The sequence below is a fragment of the Leptidea sinapis genome, chromosome Z, assembly GCF_905404315.1.
Source record: "Leptidea sinapis chromosome Z, ilLepSina1.1, whole genome shotgun sequence".
Classification (NCBI taxonomy): domain Eukaryota; kingdom Metazoa; phylum Arthropoda; class Insecta; order Lepidoptera; family Pieridae; genus Leptidea; species Leptidea sinapis.
In genome coordinates, this window is record NC_066312.1 from 29399749 (window position 1) to 29411170 (window position 11422).

An 11422-nucleotide genomic window follows, 5' to 3' on the forward strand; every position below is an offset into this window, starting at 1 on the left:
AGCTCAGGTAAACCATAACTGAGGGTAACCTTAGCATAATCTTTTATTTTGTTTTCATAGTCATTTGACAGCTGAAATTATACTTAGCATGAGCTAAGATTGCTCGCATTGTACCCTTATCAAAGTTTTACATCAGTAAAGTCTTAGCAAAGTTTTCTATATAGAACTCAGGCTCAGACTTGAAGAGATTTATTTTTACTCTTCATGGCAAAGGCAGAGCTATGCAGCCATAAGACTTGAGATACAAATCTTAGAATATTTACAGCAATATTCTTAGATACAAATAATATATCAAATATAAATAAGTAGTAGGGTAGTAAGGCTTAAATCCACAAAAGAACAGCGCTGAAATTATAATACCTTAACAAAAAATACATTGACTATTCTGAATCTGAACTTTTAAAACATTGTAAAATTTTACACGTGCAGGTACAGTTGAAAATATTCAATTTTAAAAGAGAACCTATTCAACAGACAGATGTATTGGGATAAAGTACAACATCCTGTATGCACGCTGGCCGTCACTCGAGGCCGTTTAAGCACTCTGAGAGCACTTGATATTACGGGCGGGTAATACATTCATATCTCTTAAAGCGCTTTTTACACTTTACTGAATTAAGTCATTTGAATTCAGTCGCTACTGAATTTAAACAAGTAATCTAGCATTCTAAATTCAGAAATAAGGATGGTTTCTGATTGACTGAATCATAATTAGCGTTTAGGAAGGTGTAATAGCATTAATAGATTTCTGTCGCTCGTGGAGGACGTATCTAATTATGTTTTGTTTTCCCGAATAATAGTAATAGCCCAACAAGTTTCAGGGATAATTTTTGTCAACAGGCGTTGGGATATGAAAGCACTGAATTTTAAATCTTGATATGAATTTTCTGTTGCAATAAATCTTAGTGTTACGACCAATCTTTCATTTGCATTAAAACTGTATCATGTGTAAAATTTTATCTTGCTTTAAAATAAACGATGTTACAAGATTTAGTTATATGTCAAACGATCTCGAATCTATTCGTAGATAATTTCTGAAGTAAGTAGGTTCTAAAGCACCCATATAAGGTTCATATTTGCTAACTTTCCGCGCAGTAATAATTATTCATTCACCTATGTTCTACTTTTTCTATTTGAATTGAGCCAACGGCCATGGCTAGGCAAATGCTAATTTTTTGAAGTCTGGAGTCTTCCTCGTATACGACACGTCCGACTACGTCACGCTATGATAGCTGATTCAGTAACTAAATTTAGGACAGTGTGATCAGAAGCTAAAAATCTGTAAGTTGCTACTGAATTTAGAGGACTAATACATATAAAATAATACACAATATTTTCTACTTGACATTTGACATTGACAATTACGTCATTAAACAAAGCAGCAAAGCAGCGGAGAATTGATAAATATAAATCACACGATTATTTTCATTTCTTCTTTAGTTTCGTTAAAATAACTATAAAAGTTTACAAGATGGTAAATTATAGATAAGCAAATATACTTACGTTCTTTTAACTATGAAACGATTGTTTTAGCCGTAAAATGCACAATCAACAACAATCTTCAAACTGTAATGTGCATCCATATCAAACCACGCTCGTGTCTAGAAGTGAGCAACAATTTGCCACAGCATCCCGACAAAGAGCAAAGTATCCATGGGTTGAGATCAGTGCTCCAGTGTATCAAGCTGCTGGTACTGATAGCTCTACTACTGAAAATGCATATCATGTAAGTACCTCTACATCACATATTTTATTTTAAACTAATTGACCCGACAGACGCTGTTCTGTCAATAGAAAAAAGTCATGTAAGTATTCGGGAATAATTTCGGCCTTTGAAAATGTGTAATCAAAGTTAATGAGATAATTAATTTACCAAAAAAAGTATTTCTGAATGATTTTATGTGTAGTAATGAAATGATAAGGATTAATATTGTATTTGTGTAAACAAATTTTACATTTTATTGCTTTATGCCTGATTATTAAAATGGAAATAGAATGTTATCCTTTAGAGATAGACATATGCCATTATGTACTTTTCTGTAGACCTATATAAGATACACAATTCCACGATACTATTTTGTTATATCTCAAAGGGCTTAGACATTATCTTCGTTAGAAGCTCCCAGAAGGCTTATGTTTTGCAACACCTCTAACAAATATTGTTAATGTGTACAATTATATATAAAAACTTGTGAACTAAAACCTTCCTAGAGAACCACCATATCCATTGGTGAAAACAGCATAAAAATAGGTGCAGTAGTTTTTGAGTTTTATGCATACAGACAGACAGACATGGTGGAGGACTTTGTATTATAATATGGCTGTCTTTATTTTTAGGTCCCCAATTATTACCAAAGTAAGGATTATATTCCTACATCTCCAGTTTACCATTCACCATATGGTACAGTCCCTTGGAAGAACTATGCAAAGGGAGAGAAGTCTACCTCATCAAATACATACAGTTTCCCAGTGTGTGCATCAGCATTTTCTCTACCACTATGTGATGGTGAACAATTGCAAACTGCTGATCAGTCTCCAATTGAAACTCTTCCACCAGCAACTCCTGAAGTGCCTATCTTAGGAGCATGTGGAGGGCATTGCCCAGGATTTGAATATGTGTGTTACTATATATTACAGGTGTGTATTACCCTTTTTTACAAAAATAATTTCACATGATTGTGTGCCTTTAGAGATCCTTCAATTGCAACTACTTAAACAACCCGGTATTGGCTTAATAAAGCCATATTAATGAAGTATTAACAGTTCTTATACCAAAATCCACCAAATCAGAACTCTGTCTCACTCCATTATCAAGGATATTGTTAACCTGCATACTTACTACAAGTGTTAGTGAAAATAATTAACTAAATTAATTAAGTAAATAATATAATTAATAAACTGTAATGGAAATTAATTAATTAACTGAACATAAAATTAGTGCTTCACAGGCAATATATTTATAAATTGTTTTACCATAAAATATTCTTACCAATTGAAAAATGTTTGTTTTGAGGAATTCAAAACTAAAACTAGTCCCTTTGACTATTTGTATGGGTACTGGATGAATAAATTATTTGTATGCATTTAATAGTGGGAGGCTCCTTTGCACAGGTTGCCGGCTAGATTATGGGTACCACAACAGTGCCTATTTCTGCTGTGATGCAGTAATGTGTAAGCATTACTGTGTTTTGGTCTGAAGGCGCCTTAGCTAGTGAAATTACTGGGCAAATGAGACTTAACATCTTATGTCTCAAGGTGATGAGCGCAGTTGTAGTGCCATTCTGAATTTTTGGGGTTTTTCAAGAATCCTGAGCGGCACTGCATTGTAATGGGCAGGGCGTATCAATTACCATCAGCTGAACGTGATGTCCCTTATTTTCATAAAAAAAATTCATGCATTCATTTTTTTTTAAATTATGACATATGTTGCAGGTATATTGTGAAAGCCCTGATATTATAATTTCACTAGTAATATTATAATTACCGGCAGATTGTCAATTAACTTCATTTCTTACAATGTAAGGGTCTGGTTTTAGTGACATTTGAAATGAAATGGAATGAATTATTGTAATTATTACTTATTATTCAGATCATCAGCTCAACCCTTTATTGAGTCCGTAATTATCTTACGTTTCATCTGATCTAAATAATGTGTATTACCCATTAATGTATGCTGTATTCAATACACTATTTATTGATCTTTTTTCATTTTCTCTAAAACATATTACAGAAATTTTATCCTAGCTAAGGATACACTAAATTATATATTACTTAGATTTTCAAACACAAATAATATAATTCAATGTCCAAACAGCTGATAAAATAAACTAAAGTAGTACTTATAACTGTCAGAGCTATGATATTTTACATACAAATGTATATTTAAACTTATTTCTGTACTAGCTGGATCAGTTAGTATATACAGAACACTCTTGTTCTATTAACAATAAAAAAGATTTTTTTATTAGGTAATTTGTCAAATCCATTGTGATCAGGCTGTGAGATGTGAATAAAGTTGTATTGAAGTGTAGAATTAATAATTGATGTCAGGTGTAGGGGATATTTCTGATTTGTAGATTTAGGTGTTATAAGAAAATTTGTGATTAGTCTAAGCACTTATTAAAAACAAATCCATCCCAAGATCCGCTAGTATTCTGTGGATGTTTACCTGTTTCATATTCAAATTCAAACAGATCGTTTTATGTAAAAATCTGTTTATTATTTCAGGTTATATTTGTTGTGGGAATTTTAACTGGAATCTCATTGTGCATAGCTGGTATTGTATTGAGACGGACAAACCGAAATGGTGATCTCGGAGTGCTTGTGTACATTGGTATGTTTAATTAATTTTACTCAGAACAAATAACAATTATATGTTTAATCTCCAATGTGTGACTAGAGTTTACTCTTTAAAAACGATTATCTTATCTTAATATATATAAATTACGTGACATGTTGTTTGTCCGCAATGGACTCCAAAACTAATGAACGGATTTTAATGGGGATTACTTCATGGAGTGCAGTTTAGTCCAACTTGAGAGATAGGATAGTTTTTATTGCGATGGGTCCCAAACCCATAATTATTTTTATTTTCAATATTTGTTTTGGATGGACATATTTTTTATGAGAGAATTTAGTGACACACGGTTTGACAGTTCCGCTGTGAAATTTCATTATAACAACAGGTAGCATTGTTTACGAAATAATTCTTGATGTTATGAAATATTATTGGCAAATTCCTATAAAACAGTGTTTTTTTTATTATCTAAGAAAAACTATTACATTAATTATGGTACATAAAAATGTATTTCCTACATTAAGTACATTATTAATTTCGGAAATAGTAACAGCATTGTTAAATACTGTGATAATAGGGTTATTAAAACTTAAATAGGATACATGGACATCAGAAGTTACGAATCATGAACACATTGTACCAATGGTTGTACGATAATATCTAGTTGTTCTTCCAGAAACTAGATTTAAGTTGAATTCTTCTTTCCAAAATTGTACTTGCCATGAACATTGAAACCACCGGGACTGAGAAGTGGGGAGCACTATTTGATTCGGTTTGCGAGTATATTACACAGAAGAAATGTGACCCTTTACTTTTTGTTAATGTTTGATTTTACTACCCTTAATTTTTTTACCATGTGCTATATATATCTCGATTCTTAAGGAGTAAACTATTTGACTCTTTTTGTTAAACAGAGTGTATTCAGTTGGAAACCTCAAAGCTTAAAGGTTGTTTGCATTGGTGGTGATCACAACAGGCTCCAGTGAATGTAATTTCCTGAAATATCTTTTTATTTCCAGTGTCACTTTTTGTTGCCTAGAGACATAACAAATCCCAGTATCACTGGAGAACAAACTTATTGTATCTAAAGTAGTCATCAAGCCTATCTGGATTTATGGAATCTGTCTTTAGAGTACAGCAAGCCACTCCAATATTGATATACTCCAAAGACCTCAAAACGCAATTCTGAAAAGAGTAAAATGCATGTGCTTTAGTATGCAAAGATTCCTTTCTTATTAAATATAGATCTTCTTTAGAAGTTGTTACCAGAACAAGCTTGCTCATAAGCTACGTGTTCCAAACCGGCTAAAACAACTTAAAAGATCACATATTTTTTGAGCTGGATGAATAGGTATCAGCATCCTAAATGAAAGAGTCCTTGTAATTATTATGACGGGTATTCACGATATACATTTTATTAATTTGATGCCGATATTTCGATCCAATTGCATGAATCCGGAGTTCCGTCGTGACCACGATCGTGATTACCCGTCATAATAATTACAATGTTAATGTTCCGCGATGATAAAAATTTTGAAAGAGTCCTCGCTGGAAAAGGGTCGTCTCTGCACGTCTCCCGGTCTTCCATTCACCTTCTTATATTAAAAGATAGTAATTGCAGATAGTTGCATTATAGCATTTTTTTTAACGCGTGTAATAGTAACTGTTTTTTTACATTAGATTTTGAGTAGAAGTTATCTACGTTTTTATTTTATTCAACCCGACGTTTCGTCACCTTTCCAGAGCATGTTTTCAGGGAGACTGCGGTTGAAATGCGTCAAGATAGTATTTGTCACAGTTGTCATTATATTATGAAGTTTAGCGCCATTTGTTGTGTGTAAAATCACAGTTACAATTACATGCGTTTTAATCCTTTAAAAAGTGTTTTATTTAGTTGCATTGTAATAAAAATAAATAACAAATCTATGAATGCTTAAATCTTAACTGAAAAAAATTGTAGTGAATTTAGATCAATCATTTGGTAGTATTTGAACAGGCAATTCCTCTAAAACTCTCCATTATATTACAGTCTAAGCCCTAAGGTGTCCAGATCTGGGTTCAGCTCTTATAAAGTATGGAACCTTACTGAGCTAGGGTTGGATAATTCATGCTTGGTGACTAGGTGCTGAGTTATGCTTTAAAGTCCAATATAATTTGTAAAAGTGTAGGTATTTCTGAGAGGTTTCACTTGATAAAACACTAGCCCAAAGGATCATTCGTGCACCGATATCCTACTGATCCGGTCATTTGCAAGGCTTTGGAGTTCCGAGCTAAGAACCAATATCCGTTACGCTGCAGTGATTATCAAAGAAAATTTTAAACATACATTTCTATAATTTCAGGATGTCTTTCGTCATGTGTGTGTGGAGTGTTGTTAGGTGTGCAATGCTGTGTGCGTCGTGAGATAAAGCAAAGAAAGATGAGAGCAATGACACACATTCCTATGCAGTCAATGCAGGTAATTACCGCTAGTATATACATTAAGAAGCCAATCCGACAGGTGCTAAACTATCCACAATATTTATATGAGGGAAAGAACTTCTGAAAATCACTGTCGACAGTAAATACAGGCATAGATCAGCGGATTTCTTGCAATGTTGTTTGTAAATTGCGCACCGCTGGCGATACTTAATCAGGCCCTTGTTTGTAGTCCAAGAGCGTCAAGTGGGTTTCCTTCTATCACAAATAGCTTCCGGCGCGTTAACTTGCGAGCAGAGTGGGTTCACATGGTATCAAGCGCGTGCGCTGATCGTGTAGGCATCGTCGTGGGACTGGTTGCGTCCTTCAGGATGGCGCGGTGCAGCGAAGTGGGGAAGAGAGATGAGAGATAAATATATTGTGATAGAAGGACAAGAATATATAGATTTGGCGTGAACATAACTACTACTTAAGTTCTTTCATTTCTTTTTAGTAGGTATCAACTATCTCTCGGAATTCAGAGTCAGAGTAGGCAAATACTCTGACTTGTATAAAAATTTATACGGCTGGCTCTAAAGATGCTGATAAAGATTTCGGTTCTGCTGTTTATGATGTGCAAAGCGATGTTTCTTTTAAATTTAAAATTAATAATAATGTATCTATAATGACTGCGGATTTTATTGCAATACTCGAAGCCTTGTCGTACATTAAATATTACTACTGGGCGTAACCAAAAACTATCCGTGTCTTGTTTATAGGAACCGGACATAAATAACCCTGGGGGAACTGCTCCACTCCCATGCTATACCTATTTTACTTTTATCGCACGAACATTTTTATCAACAAACATCTTTTGAATTTGCAATCACATAATTATTTCTATGGGAAAGATCACCTCATTGACCAATGTTTATTTCATATTTATCCATCACTAGTTGACCCAGCAAACGTTGTATTGCCGATATTAAAATCGCGATACAAAAGTAACTGTTGATCGTAGATGGGTGAAAATTTAAATTTTGTATGTATTTTTTATTGCTGACTATAATCAAACAAATTAAAAAAAAGAATGTCAATAAACTTAAAAAAAATAATTTGGCGTGGACCACCCTTAACATTTAGGGGGATGAAAAATAGATGTTGTCCGATTCTCAGACCTACCCAATATGCACTCAAAATTTCATGAGAATCCGTTTCGAAGGAGTTTAACTACAAACACCGCGACATGAGAATTTTATATATTACATGTATATTTTATGTTTTAATATGATAAAGCTATAATTCATATCATATATATATATATATATATATTTTGTCTTTGATAAATATTTACTAAATGCTTGTATAATATTTTTAGGAGGTACCTACAACTACGGGATTTCCATTGCTACCACCTGCTTTGCCCCAACATCAAGTATACAGGTATTTTATGATGGTTCTGTATTGTAGTAGTGTTATGAATTTATATATATTTATTAAAAATATGTTACGTACATGGCCCAGCCCGTTTGGCGTACACTGCGTACTGATTTTGACGAAACTTTCAGATTAGCCCAGCGAGTGATACTGAGAAGTATCTTATAATACTGATTTACTGGTATCTTACCACGGTGCCTCTTTCTGCCGTGAAGCAGTAGCAGCATTATTATATTTCGGTCTGAAGGGCGCCGTAGCTAGTGGAATTACTGGGCAAATGAGGCTAACATGTCTCAAGGTGCTGAGTGCAGTTGTAGTGCCGCTCAGATGTTTTGAGGTTATCAAGAATCCTGTGCGGCACTGCATTGTTATGGATAGGGCGTATCAATTACCATCAGCTATACGTCCTGCTCGTCTCGTCCCTTATTTTCATTAAAAAAGAAATCAATTTAAAAGAGTGGCAACCACTTTCTTGCCGAGGTACTGGCTTTGGTAACGTCTCTCAAAATCCATTATATTTTGATAGCATCCCGTTGTACTTCCGTATAAGTACAGATAATCCCATATTATCTGTAAATTTGTCCAAACGAGAATGTAACATATGCATCTCTATAGACATTCTAAATCCGATGGTGGAAAAGACAAAATAGCAGTGATCAGCTACTCATTATTTTCAGCTCTACGGTTTTTTCACTTCATTGCTAAGGAACTCCAGGAATCACAATTAATACCTAATATTACTTTTATTCGAGGACCTACATTCCAGTTTTAATCGATTGCTCCCTTTTCATATAGTACATTCCTGGCACCATTTCCACTATCCCACAGGAAAAGATAACAAAGTTAAAGTTTGGCATTCAAGTGAAAAAACACGCCATCTTGAAGTCTCCAATACCTTCCCACTGGTTTTCTATATATTTCATTGCAGTTAACAGCATTCTAATACTGTCGTAATTTTAAGACCGACATTAATTGGGCGCGAAAATAAAAAATGCTCCGATCTCTCTAAGTTCTTAAAAAGCAAATATTTTTATTTGTAATTATATTTAAACTATATGTAAGTGCTTATACTTATTATCAGAATATATTAAGTAAAATCCATGCGCGAAATTATTGACCGGTGTTATTATTAAATCCTATAAAAGTAACAATCGGTTAGAGTGAGAGAGGAGGAGCCTGCTTACGTATGCGCGAGAGAAAGAGAAGCCAAACAGAATGGCGTATCCACCCATTCTTATTATCAAAAGTAAAATCTAATCTAATCTTTGTATTTTCGTTGACAATGTGTTAATTTGTTTCAGGCCCACAGTTAGTGATGTGGAGGAGGATTTGCTTGGAGTGCCATGGTGGCGTCGCACCAATAGAGACTGATTTCTAACGCTAAGTTATCTTTTAAGTAATATGACTAATTTGTATCTAACGAAATAAATAAATGTGTTTTGTATATCCTGTTGTCTTTTAATTTCATCCATTGGCTTCAGGAATTGTCACAAAGAACTAAAAAAAGTCCTCAAAATATAAGTTCTGTAAATAATAACAATAGTTAAAGTAAGTGTATTTTTATGGAGCTAATGAATAGATTATGGAGAGAATAGTAAGGTAGTAATTTGGAATTTGGCTTTAATGCCTAAAAATTTAATTTATTATTGAAGAATTTAATTTTTGCTCTGTTTCCATGGTTAGTTTAGTCACTGCTTGTTATAAAAGCTTGACAGTGGAAGGATTTAGTACTGGCTACCAATATAATTTAAAAATAAGCTTACATTTTGAAAACGGAACTCTGTAAATATTATTGAGCAGGTATTTTAATCATTTGCACAGTAGACATATGTCATTTGTCATATTTTGTTTTACGATGTGGCGGCAAATTGCAAATAGTGTCCTTAGATCATTTATACATATAGATAGACTATGACAGGTGTCGATAAATTTGAGTTTAAAGGTAACTCCTATATTGAGCATTGCACACAAACTAACACAAAGTGTCATACAAATCGCAGTGTAAGTGTAAGACGTAGCTTGAACGCTAAAGTAATAAACTTGGCCTGTTTTCATCGGTTGCCTAGCAGCAAGAGACTATCTAGACCTTAAAATATTGACACTATATTCTGAGATCTAGGCGTATAAATTCTTAGTCTGTGTCACGTCAGAATGGTGTTGAAAGCGGGAAATTTTTCGTCAAAAATAAACTGACTGACGTAGGAAGATGATCACGTCACTTTTCAGACTACTTGTGAAGCGATTTATGTCATTTTGCTTGTTGAAGTGCTTTTTTCTATTCATTAGTATCTGGTATTCAAATTACTTCTAACAGTCCGCTTCTTCTTTTTACTGTCCTCAATAGAGGATTTGTTGGTATATCTGTCGATAGCACGAACATACTCACATTTATATATACATAGGTAGTCATAATTCATGGGCGCACCCCAGTTTCAGGTCGATCCATTTGACCGCGTGCAACGCAGAGCAGCTCGAATTATCGGGTACCCAGTGCTCTGTGAACGGCTGGATCACTTGGCGTCGCTTCATTGTGTGTCCTCTACCGCATTTATCACGGGGAGTGTTCCGAAGAGCTGTTTAACCTGATTCCTGCCGCCGAATTCCACCTTCGCACGACACGCCACAAGTTAGAATATCATCCCCACCATCTGGATGTGTGGCGGTCCTCCACAGTGCGGTTTTCAAGGAGCTTTCTTCCACGTACTACAAAGCTGTGGAATGAACTTCATTGTGCGGTGTTTCCGGGACGATAAGACATACCGGGTACCTTCAAAAAAAGCGCGTACACCTTCCTTAAAGGCCGGCAACGCTCTTGTGATTGATGATTCCTCTGGTGTAGCAAGAGATTGTGGGCGGCGGTGATCACTTAACAACAGGTCACCCGTACGCTCGTTTGTCCTCCTATTCCATAAAAAAAATTATAACCTTTTATGATTTTAACAATATGGTCATTTTAGTAAAAGAACCTATATAAACAGTCCTAGAACTATTAAAAAGAAAAACAAAAAAAAATTTAATACTAAAGAAAATAAACCCCCCTGACGCTTGATGAACTCGCGAATAGCAAACGCCATAATATAACAGATCACAAAAATTACGCGCTAGGTGTGTTGTCCGCACTACCGATAAGACATACGAAATACCGCACTGCAGTGTTTCACTTTCTGAGATGCTAACCTTCACTGCTAAGTGAATGTGTTAAATTTAAATAGTACAACTTATCTGTGTCAAATAAATAAATTCCAATTCCGTACATACGACGACGTTCTGAGCTACAAGGACACAGTAACT

At 34.5% G+C, this 11422-nt stretch overlaps 1 protein-coding gene across 1 annotated transcript; it reads left to right on the top strand.

Annotated features, from left to right (window-relative positions):
- The first annotated feature begins 1373 nt into the window (after positions 1-1373).
- On the top strand, positions 1374-9577 carry LOC126979242 (uncharacterized). The gene is made up of 6 exons (XM_050828517.1): positions 1374-1726; positions 2338-2637; positions 4228-4333; positions 6640-6755; positions 8073-8137; positions 9433-9577. The coding sequence occupies exons 1-6, from the start codon at positions 1541-1543 to the stop codon at positions 9500-9502; spliced, it is 843 nt and encodes a 280-aa protein (XP_050684474.1). The 5' UTR covers positions 1374-1540; the 3' UTR covers positions 9503-9577.
- Positions 9578-11422: the final 1845 nt, after the last annotated feature.